General features: G+C 43.1%; 1 protein-coding gene and 1 long non-coding RNA gene across 3 annotated transcripts in view; one reads left to right on the forward strand and one right to left on the reverse strand.

Moving 5' to 3' along the window:
• Nucleotides 1-15,717, forward strand: part of PLXNB1 (plexin B1) — a 170,247-nt gene that overhangs the window by 21,686 nt on the left and 132,844 nt on the right. The window contains exons 2-3 of one of the 2 annotated variants that reach the window (XM_087923447.1): nucleotides 9,281-9,330; nucleotides 13,156-13,262. Coding sequence is in view for 1 of the 2 variants with exons in the window: in XM_087923446.1 (XP_087779572.1) it covers nucleotides 9,308-9,330 (23 nt within the window). In the remaining variant the exon portion in view is untranslated. The remainder of the gene's footprint in view (nucleotides 1-9,280; nucleotides 9,331-13,155; nucleotides 13,263-15,717) is intronic. The other variant, XM_087923446.1, reaches the window with a different exon arrangement.
• LOC148126804 (uncharacterized) lies at nucleotides 3,340-4,223 on the reverse strand. Its single transcript, XR_015741392.1, has 2 exons — nucleotides 4,052-4,223; nucleotides 3,340-3,591 (listed from the first exon to the last, which is right to left on the reverse strand). It is a non-coding gene; the product is annotated as an uncharacterized LOC148126804 (long non-coding RNA).

The raw sequence follows: 15,717 nt of genomic DNA on the forward strand, positions 1-15,717 counted from the left end.
GAGGAATCTTCTCTGGTTTTTGTTTGTTTGTTTTGTTTTCGGGCAGGAGAAAAGGAGAGGGAGGTAGCCAGTTTAATTCAAGGCAAGGCAATTAAATTTGCAGCATTTGCACCTTAGGGATGATGATCGAACGAAGCATTCAGGCCTTCTTAGAGAAATACTGAGAATGAAGCTTCTCCACATATGGATATATGGATGTGGGTGGTGGTGGAGAATTGCTAGAAATTATTGTTTTTTTTAAATAAATTTATTTATTCAACATTTTAACATTTAAAAACAAATTTCCGCACTTTACAACGTTACTGTAGCAGTGTTTACATTGGAAATATCTTCTATTAACGTGTTATACATCTCTGTATTTGATTCTTCGTCGTTCTAGACATTTTATACATACATACTTTTTTATTTCCATTTATTTACAGGAAAACCTTATTGTTTTATGGTTTTATAGTATTACATAGATCATTTGGCACCTTGGCGCCTTATTGTTATCCATTCGTACCAAACATCCCATATTTTATAATATTCTTTTTTATCCTTCAATAACTTTGTTAATCTATCCATCTCTGCACATTGATATATCTTATTAATAATTGTGACTTCTGGGGGAGTTGTAGCCCACTTTCAATTTTGGGCGAAAGAAATTCTGGCCGCCGTTATGATATGGAGCATCGAATATTGGTATTTTCTGTACATGTTGGGCTCTAACATTCCTAATAAAAAGATTTCTGGTTTAAATTTCACTCTCTGTTTCGTAATTTCCTCTAACCACGATTTGATTTTTTTTTTTTTTGCCAGTATCTCCGTGCTAGAAATTTTTAACGGATTTTCTTTTCAGCCAAATTACAAGTCCCAAAATTCTTCAGGAAAAACAATTCCGAAACATCATTTGGAAATTATATAATCCCTTTGTTCTAAAAGTTCAATTTAATGGTCAACATTTGTATTTTATAATTGTTCTTAATTTCAAGATAGCTGTAGTGTGCAGCACAGATAGTCCTCAGAATTACACCCCTTTGGTGTAGGGATACTTTGAAGTTTCAGCTGCTGAAAGAGGTGACTTAACTCACACTCACAACTCCTGCAGCATCCTCATGGCCATGTGATCAACATTTGGTTGCTTGTTAACTGGCATGTAACTATCAGGGTTGTAGCATCCCAGGATCCACATGGTCGCCCTTTGCAATATTCCCAGCCAGTTTCCAGTAAAGCCAAGTCAGGGGAGGAACAGGATTCACAATCACATATTTCACTTAATGACTATGGAGATTCTCAGTCAGTCATCCAGGTCACCCATGTCCCAAAGGTGCTTTTTTCAAGTGACAACTGGACTTTCTCTTTTTTTCTTTGAAGACATTTTGCTTCTCATCAAGAAGCTTCTTCAGATGAGAAGAGCTGAAGAAGCCTCTGGGATGAGAAGCGAAACATCTTCAAAGGAAAACCAGAAAGTCCAGTTGCCTCTGCAAAAAAAAGCACCTTTGGGATGTTTCACTTAACTGCAATGATTCACTTAACAGCCATGGCAAAAAGGTTGTAAAATCAGGCGTGACTCCCTTAACAACTGCCTTGCTTAGCAATGGAAATTCTGATTCCAATTATGGTTGTAAGTTGAGGATTACCGGTTAAGAACTCTGGTATATAACTATGGTGAGAATCAACCTTGGGACTAGATCAAGAACACAAGATAAAGATTTGTGCAGACCTACGTACTGCAATAATGATGAGTTTGTTCATGTTACGGTGCCGGTCCTTTAGCTGAGTCTTTATTGGATGTTTGTTTTGCAGCATTTGTTACTGAAGGTAAATTTTGCATATCCTGAACTCACAAGATCAAAGTAAAGGGCAATTGAACATAATCCAGCTGTCCTGAAAACTAAACTAAGCTCTGCAATAATACAAACTGAACGATGACGTGCGTTGGAAGTTGAAGCGAGGGCTTTGTTATGAGAAAATCAGTGGTTGCAAACAAAAGTTTCCATATTACCTTCCCGAGCAGTATTCACGTCACAGCTCTCTCAGAAGCTGTTCTACAGAAAAGAGAGCAGTGATGAAAGTGGTGAAGGGAGTTAGTTATTTTGCTTCTCTTTTTATAGGCTCTGAACCACAAGTTCTGCCCCCACCCAAGTCAGACACAGGCAAATCAGTGTACAGGTGATCCTTCACTTATGACCGTGGTATTCTACTGGTTTGGCCCGGTTCTGCCGAGTCGGTAGCAGCGACGACTGAACCTGTTCTCTCCGCCGCTCTGCTGTTGGGCCCATCCACCTTCCCGGGTTCCCATACTCCCCTTTATCCTCTGAATTTGAAGTGCAGCTGCTTTGTGCGGCACAGAAGAGTGCCGCACGGCAGCTGTTGAAGCAACCGGGATCGTGCAGGCTTGCAGGAGGCGAGTTAGAACACCTCTGTGCCTGCACAAAATACGTGTTAGGTACGCACGCACACGCAAAGTGTGTGCACGCATGCAAAGCGCGCCCACCAACCCACACCCACTGAACCAGTGGTAAAAATATTTGAAACCCACCACTAACTCATGACCACAATTGAACCCTGAATTTTTGTTGCTAAGTGAAACATTTGTTATGTGAGTTTTGCCCCATTTTACAAACTTTCTTGCCACCGTTGTTAAGCAAATCTCTACAGTTGTTAAGATAGCAACATGGTTGTAAAGTAAGTCTGGCTTCCCCCATTGACTTTACTTGTCAGAAGTTCGCAAAAGATGATCAATGACCCCGGGACCATCATAAATGTGACTCAGTTGCCAAGTGTCTGAATTTTGATCACACGACCCTGTGGATGCTGCAATAATTGTAAATGTGAGAAATGGTCAATCATAAGTCACTTTGTTCAGTGCTGTAACTGAGCAGTCACTAAATGAACTGTTGTTAGTCAAGGACTACCTGTACATTCTAGGCTGTCTTCTCAGTTCATTCCAGATCACTTACTAGCTTGGCTGGTGCTCTGCAGGATACTAATATTTCTAATACTACTAATATTTCAGAAGCACTGAAATGCTTCCATAGTGAAAGGATTTGCTGGTAACATCGCAGTTGCCTGGGGGATGCCCAGTTCGGGGCTCCTTTTGCATCCCTGTGAAGTTCTCCGCCGAAGTGGTACCCATTTATCTACTTCTGGTTGCCTGCTTTCGAACCGCCGAGTCAGCAGGAGCTGGAGTGTGTGACAAGAGTGTGCTACCTACTCCGCGGTAGCAGCAGGTCTCGAATGTTTGGCTGCCAATTGTCAACCCAGGTTGGTTGTCAACCATATGAGCCACCTCACTCCTGCTCTGTAGGATGTGAAAACGCATCACAAATCAATGCTGTCAGAACCCTTTGTAGCCTACCATGGTTTGGAAGGTCTGATCTTCCCAACATGGATGTCTCCAGATGCAAGGATTTCAGCCACTGGTGGTATTCTACCAGTTTAGCCGGGTTCGCCCAAACCGGTAGCTCCGAGGATCATCTGTGAGTGAACCAGTTTGCTCCGACGATCAGCTGCTGGGCCCTCCCACCCATCACAGCTCTATACATAACTTTATTTCCTGGTTTTGAAGCTCAGCTGCTTCGCGTGGCACAGCGGATTGCTGCATGTCAGCTGTTGAAGACACAGGGAGAGTGCAGGATTGCAGGAGAAGGTCAGTATCAAACCTTCTGTGTGCACGCGAAGCACACGTTTGGTGCACGCACATGCAAACGCGTGCGCACGCAAAGCGCGCCCACCAAGCCACACCCACAGAACCGGTGGTAAAAAAAACGTTGAATCCCACCACTGATTTTCAGCAGTGGTCATGGTGGACAAGGAACCTGGAATGTTCCTACACATTCCTACCCATCTGGAACATTCCTACACTTCAGGAATGTGTCCAGGTTGAAAGAGTCTTGGAAAGCGCTTTAGGGTATATAGGCTGTTATAAACATTCCTCCTGGAGGTGGAAGGTTTGGTATCCACAGGTTCATCATTCCACAGAAGGAGACCTGACGGAAAGTATGAGCTTTGATGGTTTGACAGCCTATCCCAAATAAGAATGGAAGAACTGCACCCATCCACCACTCACTCAGCTGTTTCCTCCTGAGGCAGTTTGACCAAATCTCATTTTCCATTGGGGAAATTGGCTGAGGCGATGTGGGTGAGTGTTGGCCTGTCCTGGAGAAGAGTCCTTTGAAAGAAGTTCTTGAGAGGCTCAGGCAAGAATGGTTGAGTGGGCTAAACTGGAAATGGTTCCTGGCTGCCACGGCTTTCTGTGAGATTAGCGCTGGGGCAGAGACGTTACTCACCAACTAGGAATGCAGCTCTCTTTTTCCTTAATGAGAACAAAACATTCTTATTCCTGCTAGTTAAAAGGCTAGGGCTTGGCTGTCACCATGCCAACAGATTCTTCTCCCCTGGGAGTGCCAGAGCAGAGGATCCTTTTCTGCCTTCCTTTTTTAGGGAAAGGTGAAACAGACGAGCTCATACTTGACTTTGAGTTTGGGGGTGGGGAAAGTATCCCCTGGTTTGTTTTGTTGGCTTTCTGCAGCTTATTCCACTTTGTATATAAAAGTCATATGTGCTTTAGCTAAGGACCATGGTGGAATTTGGTGCAAGCTAGGTGTGAGGTCTCTTTGGGACCGTTTAACCTTGGGCCAGCACTGTTTTGCTGGATCAGAAGGACATGAGAAGAGCTCTGAGGGATCAGACTAAAGGTCCCTCCAGTCCAGCTGCTTGTTTTCCCACAATGATCCACCAGATGTTTTTGGGAAGCTTGAAACAAGACCTTAAAAGAGGCTGGTTTTGCCTTTGGTCTGTCAAAACTGCTAAGTCAACACTGAGCATGCTGTCTGGAGATGGATGGAGTGGGAGAAAAGGAGATGGATGTGGTCGAAGGAATAGAAAAGTGTTTTTCAAACTTGATCACTTTTATGTGGGGTTCAACTCTCAATTGCTGGCTGGGGAATTCTGGGAGTTGAAGTCTCCATATCTTAAAGTGCCCATGTTTAAAATATACTGTATTCCTGAAGAGGTCTTGGCCAGCTGGCTATCTGCAGAAATCACTTTGCTAAGGTGTTAGATCAGGGGTCCCCAAACTTGGCAACTTTAAGACTTGTGGACTTCAACTCCCATAGCTGACTGGAGAATTCTGGGAGTTGAAGTCCACAAGTCTTAAAGTTGCCAAGTTTGGGGACCTCTGTGTTAGATTCTCTGAACTAGCAACCATTGCAATATCACGTGGCGGTAAATTGTGCAAACTAATTATATACTGATTTTTAAACTCTTCATGATTTTGGTTTGGTTTCTCAACATGGTTTTGACTGTAAGCTGCACGTGGATCTGTATGTCTGAGTTTATTATTTTGTTAAGTCATAATATGTTTCCTTGGGTTTGGCTCAGCCTGTAACTCTAACCATTGTGGTTTGTAGGCTGAGATTTACAGCTTAGTGTGATGGATCAATCTGGACAATTATAGCTTACACCTTGGTAAAACAAATCATAGTGCAGTTTCTTATGTTAAAGTCTGTGCCATTGTTGGTTTAAATAATTCATTTCTTCAGTTTCAATCATTTTTTTTTGTTCCCTGCCTTCCTGAATATTTTATGTATCAACTCACTGTTCATAATTTTATAAAGCATTCTGTCTCCGTAGATGAAGCTCTATCTAGGGCACCATTTCATTGACAATAGAAGCAAGTACATCCCTGCGAAGCTTACAAGCCATTTCCTTACTAATGATTTATAATATATTATGACACATTCAACTATCTCTGTATTGATATAGTAGAACTAATTTCTGAACTTCAAAAACCCAAACTAAACTACCCATTATATGGCAGCCAAGAAATAAAATATTTGCTGCCATCTGGTACACAGGTAGTCCTTAACTTACAACCATAATACTATGCCCATTAATACTATACCTAGTGCTTTGTGTCATACTTTTGGGCACCATAATGATAGTTGGATTAAGTTAACAAAATATTATCAGTTGCTAATAATGAAATAACAAAAGGCAAGGTGTGATCTAATGTTTGACCACAATATCTTCCTTTTGAATTTGAAGAGTCCATATCCTTGATTGTGGCTGCCAAATAATCATGTCTTTAAAAAAAAGTAATATTCTGCCTGTTGCAATCGGCTCCACCCCTTTTTTAGATAGAAATAGAAAGAATATAAATATACATATAAATAACAAGAAAAAAAATCAAGGAAACAGTTGGTCCACTAAAGAGAGACGATGGCAAGGAAATAACAGGCAACAGAGAGAAAGCAGAACTGCTTAACTCATTCTTTGTATCCGTCTTCACGCAAAAAGAAACTATAGCTCAACCCACCAAAATCATAACTGTAAAAGTCAGACTAGAAATAAAAGTTAAAATAAGCAAAAAAAATAGTAAGAGAACACTTGTCTGATCTTGATGAAAACAAATTACCGGGCCCGATGGATTATATCCCAGAGTTTTAAAGGAGCTGGCAGAGGTCATCTCAGAACCACTGCACCATATCTTTCAAAAATTCTGGAGCACCGGGGAACTACCAGAGGACTGGAAAAGAGCTGATGTGGTTCCCATCTTCAAAAAAGGAAAAAAAAAAGCAGACCCAGGAAACTATAGACCAATCAGCCTAACATCAATACCTGGAAAGATACTGGAAAAGATAATAAAAAAACAGATCTGCCAACATCTAGAAACAAGTAAAGTAATAACTAGCAGTCAGCACGGGTTTGTTAAGAACAGATCATGCCAAACCATCTTATTTCATTCTTCAACACAGTGACTAAATTAGTAGACCAGCAAAATACTATGGACGTAATATATTTAGATTTCAGCAAGACATTCGACAAAGTAGACCACAACCTACTTCTTAGTAAGCTAGAAAAAAGTGGAATAGATAGCACCACCACTAGATAGATTTGCAACTGACTGGCAAACTGTACTCAACGAGTAGACCTTAATGGGTCTAAGTCTACAAGGAGGGAGGTAAGCAGTGGGGTGCCACAAGGTTCCGTCTTAGGCCCAGTACTCTTCAATATCTTCATTAACGACTTAGATGAGGGAATAGAGGGGGAACTTACCAAATTTGCAGATGATACTAAGCTGGCAGGAATAGCTAACACTCAAGAATACAGGCTCAAGATCCAGATGGATCTTGACAGACTAGAACACTGGGCCATATCTAACAAAATGAAATTCAATGTAGAGAAAAGTAAAGTCCTACCCTTAGGCAAGAAAAACCAAAAGTACACATACAGACTGGGTGAACCCAGGCTCAATAGCAGTAACTGTGAGAGGGATCTTGGAGTCTTAGTAGACAGCCAGCTAAATAGGAGCCAGCAGTGTGCAGCAACAGCCAAAAAAGCTAATGCAATCCTAAATTGTATTTACAGAGGGATACAATCAAGATCAAGGGAAGTACTAATACCACTCAATAACGCCTTAGTAAGACCACACCTAGAGTACTGCACCCAGTTTTGTTCACCACATTACAAAAAAGATGCTGAGACTCTAGAAAAAGTGCAGAGAAGAGCAACCAGGATGATTAGGGGACTGGAGGCTAAAACATACAATGAACGGTTACAAGAACTGGGCATGGCTAGCGAACTAGTCTAATGAAGAGAGGAACCAGGGGAGACATGATAGCAGTCTTCCAATATTTGAGGGGCTGCCACAGGGAGGAAGGGGTCAAGCTATTTTCTAAAACATCCGAAGTCCAGAAAAGGAATAATGGATGGAAACTGAACAAGGAGAGATTCAACCTGGAAATAAGGAGAAACTTTCTGACAGTGAGAACAACTAACCAATGGAACAGCTTTGCCTTCAGAAGTTGTGGGAGCGCCATCACTTGAGACTTTCAAGAAGAGATTGGATTCCCATCTGTCAGAAATGGTGTAGGGTCTCCCGCTTGGGTGGGGGATTGGACTGGATGACCTACAAGGTCCCTTCCAACTCTGATTATCTGTTATCTGAATAGGAATAGAATAGAATAAAATAGAATAATAATAGAGTTGGATGGGACCTTAGACATCTTTTAGTTCAACCCCCTGCCTAGGCAGGAAACCTACACCACTTCAGACAAATGGTTATCCATCCTCTTCTTTAAAAATTCCAGTGTTGGAGCATCCACAACTTCTGGAGGCAAGTTGTTCCACTGATTCATTGTTCTAACTGTCAGGAAATTTCTGCTTAGATTAGGTTCTAGATTGCTTCTCTCCTTGATTAGTTTCCATCCATTGCTTATTGTCCTGTTCACTGCAGTACAAGGCAGTAAGGGAAAATTTCTAAGTAGGACTACAGAAAAAACAATTGCTACCAACCTGCCTTCAATCAAGGACCTGTATACTGCATGAGTCAAAAAGAGGGCTGTGAAAATATTTAGAGACCCCTCACATCTCAGACATAAACTGTTTCAACTCCTTCCCTCAAAACAACGCTATAGAGCACCGCACACCAGAACCACTAGACACAAGGACAGTTTTTTCCCAAACGCCATCACTCTGCTAAACAAATAATTCCCTCAACACTGTCCAACCATTTACAAAGTCTGCACTACTATTAATCTTGTCATCACTCCTTATCACCCATCCCCTCCCACTTGTGACTATATGACTGTAACTTTGTCGCTTGTATCCTTACGATTTATATTGACTTTTTCCTAGTATGATTTGATTGCTTGTTCTACCCTGTGACTATTATTAAGTGTAGTACCTGATGATTCTTGACCCTTGATGAATATATCTTTTCTTTTATGTACACTGAGAGCATTTGTGCTAAAGACAAATTCCTTGTGTGTCCAATCACACTTGGCCAATAAAGAATTCTATTCTATTCTCTGTTCTGTGCTTGCTTTTAATATTAAAATATTGCACACTTCAAGTGGGCCTCAGAGGCTGCCCAGCAAGATCTACTCTGAAGCCAGTTCTCCCTGTGCTCTCAAGAAGCATTTTTGAGAAGAAGCTGTGTATTAAGGTGGAGGCCTTTTTGGTCTCTCCTTCATTTTCCCCTTCTTTTTTCCTCTCAGCTTTATTCTAAAAAGTCATTGGCCGAGTTCACATTTTAAGCTAAAATGCGAACGAGTGTGTTGCAAGCTAATATGAGTTTGTGGCTTTGCGTACAAACCTAGGCCAACAAAGGGAATAAGCCAAGGTTTGGTTGAACATGGCTTAATGTCTTGTGTGAACACGATCACTGTGTTGTGACTAAGCGGTCGTTGTCCTTAGTGGGGACCTGCCTTTTCTGCTGAGTCAACAGGCAAGTGCTGATGCTAGAGAAACAGGATCTCCCCTTTACACTCTTCCTATTGTTGTGTTTTTACAGGTTGAATTGTATTGACTGAGAAGAGAAATGAAGTCCAGGCAGTCCCAATGGTAAGTACAATTGTGGGAAGATTCGGCATGGCATTGCGACTCAGAAGCAAAGGAGGCTAGATTAGGGATATGAATAATCAGGGATGGGGCGGGAGTCGGGGGGAAGCAGGTCTGTCTGAATGATATTCAGTATGGAATCCTTGGGCCCCAATAATGTTTCCACTCAGTCATTAGTCCTGATGTTTTCTCTCGATCAGTTGTGTCAAACTCAATTTCACTGAGGGCCATGTCAGGGTTGTGTTTTACCTCAGGGGGCCTGCGTGGGCGTGGCCTCTGTGGGTGTGGCCAGCTTGACGCCACTCGTTGGGAGCATCTGTAGTGGTCTGAGCGCTCTGCCAGCAAAAATGGGCTTACGATCTCCATTTTCAGCTGTGACGGCCCCTGCTAGCAAAAAGAGCTTGGGGGGCGGGGGGACCGCATGCAGCTCTCTGGAGCTCCATTTTCGCTGACAGATGCACCGCAGGCCGGTCCTTCACTGTTTGCAGGCCAGATCTAAGCACCCTGTGTGCCGGATTTCCCTGCTGTATATGCTATGCACAGACAGTTCTCAACTTATGACCGTAATTGAGCCCAGAATTAAAGTCCTGCCAGCCATTGAACTGGTCATCATGCGACTGACCCGATTTACAATTTTTTTTGCCGCAGCCATTAAGTAAATCTGTGGTCATTAAGCGAACCTATTGTCTGCAGTGGTCTTCTTTAGCAGAAACTGGAAGTAAGTGCCAGTTTCCAGCAAGAAACATTAGGGTGCTGCAATGGCCATAAACTGGTCAGAACCTGCTGAATAGCACCTCTGGCGCATGTGTATGGGTGTGTGGATTCATCCACTTGGGTTCCCTCTAGTGGAGCACCTGAATTCTTCCTCACAATCCCAAGTTGCGTCTTCTTGGGCAGGGGTGTCAAACTCGGTTACATTAAGGGCCGCATCAGGGTTGTGTTTTGACCTTGGGGGGCCGGGGTGAGTGCGGCCAGGATGGGCGTGGCCAGCTCAATGTCACTCGTGTCAAGGGCACCTGTGGTGGCCTGAGCGCTCTGCCCATGAAAAGGGGCTCCTGCGATGGCCCCCTGCAACCCTCTTCCAGCAAATATGGAGCTTGGGAGGGCTGCGTGCGCTCCCCCCGAGCTCCGTTTTCGCTGGCAGAGGCACCTCGGGCCAGTCCTTCGCGGTTTCCAGGGTGGCCCAGAAGTCCAGATCTAAGCACCCTGTGGGCCAGATCCAGCCCACATTCCTGTTCTTGGGGATATTTGTTTGATATAATAGAATAACAGATTTGGAAGGGTCCTCGGGGGTCTTCCAGTCTAACCCCCTGCTCAAGAAGGAAACTCTATCACAGTGATGGCTAACCTTTCCGTCCTCGTGTGCCAAAAGTGCCAACCGACCCATAAGGCAATGCACACAGGGCCTCCCACTCCCTCTGCACATGCGCGCATGATCCCCCCATGCGCACTCCACGTGTCTCTGTGCATGCGCATGTGATGCACATTTCTGCGCATGAGTCTCCCGCACGCCCTCCACCCCTGCACATGCGCGACAGCTACCCGACGATCAGTTGGCGGGCATGCGGCAGTCGTGCATGTGCAATGGACCTGCTCCGGGGTGACGTCTCGCATGTTGGTGAACATGGCTCTGCGTGCCACTTCTGGCATGCGTGCCATAGGTTCACCATCACTTCCAATCCAATCCAATCCAGTCTCTTCTTTAAAACCTCCAGTGTTGGAGCACCCACAATTTCTGGAGGTAAGCCATTCCATGTCGGTTCATCGTTGTCACTCTCAGGAAATTTCTCCTTCGTTCTTAGGTTGTTTCTCTCCTGGATTAGTTTCCGCCCAGACTTTTAAATTCAGGAGAAAGAAAGCGGAAAACCGCACGGTTTCAACTTTCTTCCTCGTCTTGTAGCTTAGCAAAATGGTCAGGATGTGTAAGAAGTTAATTTCCTCTTACAATGAGATGACTGAAAGAAGGCACAAGTCTTTTTATTTTAATTATAGCAAGGCAAGGAACTAACTGAGAGTTGAAGACAATGGGGGAAAGGAAAAGGAAAATGTCACGAATCCTGCAGATTCTATTCAGCAGCTGCTCTTCCGGGGAATACACACAAACGTGCAATATAGGGAAAATAGTAGGATACAATAGCACAACTCAGTAATTTAACGCAAGTCAGTAGAAGCCTCTTGATCTGCATCTACCTCCACGATTCCCTGCAATTATTTTGTCCTGCTTCTCCAACCCTTCCCCAAGGAAACCTTTTCTTCTGAATCCAGGGTGGGAAGAAATGGTTTCTCCTCCCAGGATGGGTGGGGGGGGGAGATAAAGGTTTGAGACACAATGGAGTTTGCTCACCTTCCTTTTAAAAGCCCATCAGACGTTTTCACGCTCTTAAACAGTTCTTCAGAGTTTGATTTTCCCAGCTCTTTCAGCTTCTGCCCGTTCTAATTTTTTGCCAAATCCAGATTGAGCTTCTCTATTCAGAAATCCTTTCTGGATGGGGATTTCTCACGAAACGAGTGGGTGCCATTTTTTCCCCCTGTTCTTATTCCTTAGATAATTTAAATAGCAGTTCATTGTGTGATGTTATTTTGGAGAAAAAGTCAGAAGGTAACCCAGATACCTCTATCCCCCCACACTGGGTATCTTTATCCTAAAAATGGAAGAACTGTGAGATAGTTCAGAAAAACTAAAAAATAAAGTAGAAGTAACCCTTAATAATAGGGATTGATGTAACTGTCAATTTCAGGATAGTTTTTCTCTATTTTCCTGATCGTAAGCTTGCTTCTCCACAAGTTTGCAAATGATAAAGGAGAATATTTATAGCCCAAAGTTGAAATGAGGGGTTAGGGTTAGGGTCCTTGGTGCTCTCTCTCTCTCTCTCTCTTTTTTACAATAAAAAAGTAATAGTTGTCTTTTAATCAAGGCCAGATTTTGGAGCCTTACAATTGGGATTCATACAAAATCACCTTTAAGTCAGCATACACACACACACTAAACACAGTTACCAAAGAAATATCTTCTCAGGAGTGTCCCAGCCATTTGTTTATGGCTGCCTGTGAATCAGTTCTTCTAAATTGTTCTGAATGTGATTGTAAACGGTGTCAAAAAGTTCCTCCCTCGATTTTGTCCCATCCAAATGAACAACGTCAACCTTAAGGTTTTCCATTACTTTCTTATGTTTGATGTACATGGGCCAGACATGGCCATCAAATAATCCAGGTGGATCTGGGATGTTGGAATTCCTTGAACTTCTCCTCCTCTTACATTCTTCATAAGGAATAAAAAGGAAATACCGGATTTAGTTTGTTTTTATGCACCAAGGACTTCTCAAGTTTACTATTTTAGTAAAAAAAAAAAAAGCATGCACGTTTTTATGATTAAACCAATCATGGATGGGATATGGCCTGTGAAAAGAGGAAAAAAAATGGAAACAGGTAATCACTGTAGATATCCAGTACAAGCCATGATGACATCAGGTCCACAATAATATCAAGACACATCATTGCTTCCTCCCTTGTTCTCCCAACCATCTACCCCCACTTCAGAGACGACCATAGGTAACAGGAAGATGTTCTCATTTGTCTCTTCCCCCATACAGGTAGTTCTTCTAGTTCAACCCCCTGCTCTGGCAGGAAACCCCATACAAATTCAAACAAATGGTTGTCCAATCTCATCTTTAAAACTTCCAGTGTTGGAGCATTCACAACTTCTGGAGGCAACTTGTTCCACTGATCAATTGTTCTGTCAGGAAATTTCTTCTACGTTCCAAGTTGTTTCTCTCACATTCTAGTTGCCTCTAGGAAAATGTTAAATTCCCTTTCCCTTTTCCCCCCAAGGTTGCCTCAACTACAGGTGTTCCACAGATTTCTGCCTTTCACTCTGAGAGGTTTACCAGTGGTCGTTCCACCCTTGTCCGTGCATAGATCTCACCTATAGCAGGCAGGTACTAGTTTTTGTTTTTTTGTTTTGCATGGAAGATGCTGCAAAAGTTAAAATTATTTGGTGTTATTGCTGGGATTTTTCGGGTGGATGAATGTCACGTTATTGGTGATGAGGCAGTTCAGTTCACCTCATGATCTACAAATGAATTAATTCAGTATTCAGATCATAATGTGGTATAGAATCTTAGGGCTGGAAAGGACCTTAGTCCAACCTCCCTGCACTTGGCAGGTATTGTCGATTCAGCTAGTCCAGGGGTGTCAAACCCACGGCATCACGTGACGTATCGTGATTCCCCCCTTCACTAAACTGGGTGTGGCCATGGCCAGCGCATGACGCAAATGGCCCGTGGGCCACGAGTTTGAGAGACCTGAGCTATTCCCTTACTGTGCCACTATGGAAGCTGTGATGACCCCGGGTGTGGCACGAAAGCAACACAGATAATCAATGAGTCCCTTTATTATCTCGAGCTTTGCCTCCAATGTCCAGGTTACCTTCTGGCTGGAAAAAAACTCTTCCAGGAATAGCCTTTGACTGAAGAAAATTCACTCTGAAACAGGGTAAACACAAACTGTAACTTAAAATCCAAACAAGCCAAACTGAAGTAGTTAGTTTGGCAGGGCAGGAGCAAGAACTTCAGACTTGAAAGCACGGCAAAACTCACACAGTTAGGAAGATGCCAGGAACACAGATAAGCCACAATGATACAAGGTAAAGTCATGTTTGCTCCCAACAGCCTGCCACAGGGAGCTTGCCTTTTTTATAAACTGTGTTCCCAGCTGTGGCTTATGAAGGGAATCAGGGCTCTTTCCTCCCCCGTAAGCCACGCAACCCACGTTGCTCCCTTCTCCATTCCTCCCTGCGTGTCCTAGGATGAAGAGGGGGTGGGTCTGGGTCTTCCTCTGAATTCCCTCTCCCTTGTTCTATTTCTCCCCTGCTCTGCCCAGCTGGACTTTGCCCTTCCCCAGTTTCTTCCACAGCCAATGAGTCACATTCCCACTCCCTGTCAGCTGTTTGGCTTCTCCTCAGATTCAGACTCAGACAGAGGCATGACAGAAGCTCTGTTTGAGACATGTATTATAGGCTGGATCTTGTGGCTTTTTTCATGTTATTTATTTATACAATTTATATGGCTGTCCAATTCCATTCATGAAGTAAAACCCTAGATACAACCCCCTTCTCCCCATGACAACAATCAAACAAACCAGCTGATGGGCTCTGTATCGCACTGGGGTTTTCAGGCTTGCTGGCCATAACATCAGGGCCTGTCAAAAGAGTGTTAAGTGGGGGTCAATCTTATCTCTGTGGGGATGAGGTTCCACGTGAAGGGAGGAAGTCACCACAGAGTAGTCCCTTCTTCTTGGTCCCACCAGATGGACCTTCTTAAGAGAGAAGACTCATAATATTCCCTGCCTCCCCACTCTGGTGAGTTGGATACAAGTAACTGGGAAAAGAAAGTCCTTCAAATAACAAAGGGGAACGCTGAAATGTCGGGGTGATGGCAACATTAACTGCCATCATTTATTTATTTATTAAATTTACATGCCACCCATCTCACTGACGAAGCAATTCCAGGAGATTTACAAAATGATAAAAAGATAAATATAAAAACACTTAAAATCAATGAGACTTAAATAGAGACTAAAAACCAAGGGGATGGATGACACAGGTCCGGGGGTCTCCTTTCTCCTCTTTCTCTTCCTCCTCCTCTTCATCTTCATTTGCTGCTGGAGGAAGACTTGGTGCCAGGTGTACAAATAAGTTTTCTTCGAATGTGGTAATTTTAAGGCGAGTGGACCAGCTCCCAGAAGTCCCCAGTCCGCATGCCCGTAAATATAATACATTTTACATATTTTAATCATAACGATTTGCTCTATAAAATAATTAGGTTTAATTTGTAAAATAAAATGGTTTAAAAAAAACAACAATATTAGTAAATTGTCTGGCAGCCCAGACTTTTGCTCTTCTAGAAAGGAAAACAGAAAGGGGAATTTTTAAAACTATATCTGCTTAAAAAGCAGGGAACCCTGTCTGCCGCTGCATTTCAACATCTTGAATCCAGGATAGACAAGTGGTCTAAAGCAAACGGTAGATTTATATTACAGTCACACACAGACGTGGAAGCAATTGTTGATTAGGAACCTCTTCCTACTTCCGTAAAGAGAGGGATAGGAAGCTGGGCAGGATGCATCTGCATTTAATCGTTATAATGGCCAAGCTAGCACAGGCCGCAGCCGTTGCTGAAAAAACGTTATTTCTGCCTTGGTTCTTTATAAAGTAACTTGGCCAAGGGGAAAACTAGATACTTCATTTCTGGTGAAGTGTCATGTTTGAGATCCAAGTTCTAGTCCACTTTCAGAATTTTTCTGAGAGATTTTGGGCCAGCTTCCCTCTTTCTGCCAAACTTACCTGTTGACTTGAATTTATGAAGGAAACGTGGAACCGGTATATATCCCTTC

This window comes from Pseudonaja textilis, chromosome 2 (assembly GCF_049901715.1).
Source record: "Pseudonaja textilis isolate UNSWEBS1 chromosome 2, rPseTex1.2, whole genome shotgun sequence".
In the NCBI taxonomy this organism is placed as follows: Eukaryota; Metazoa; Chordata; class Lepidosauria; order Squamata; family Elapidae; genus Pseudonaja; species Pseudonaja textilis.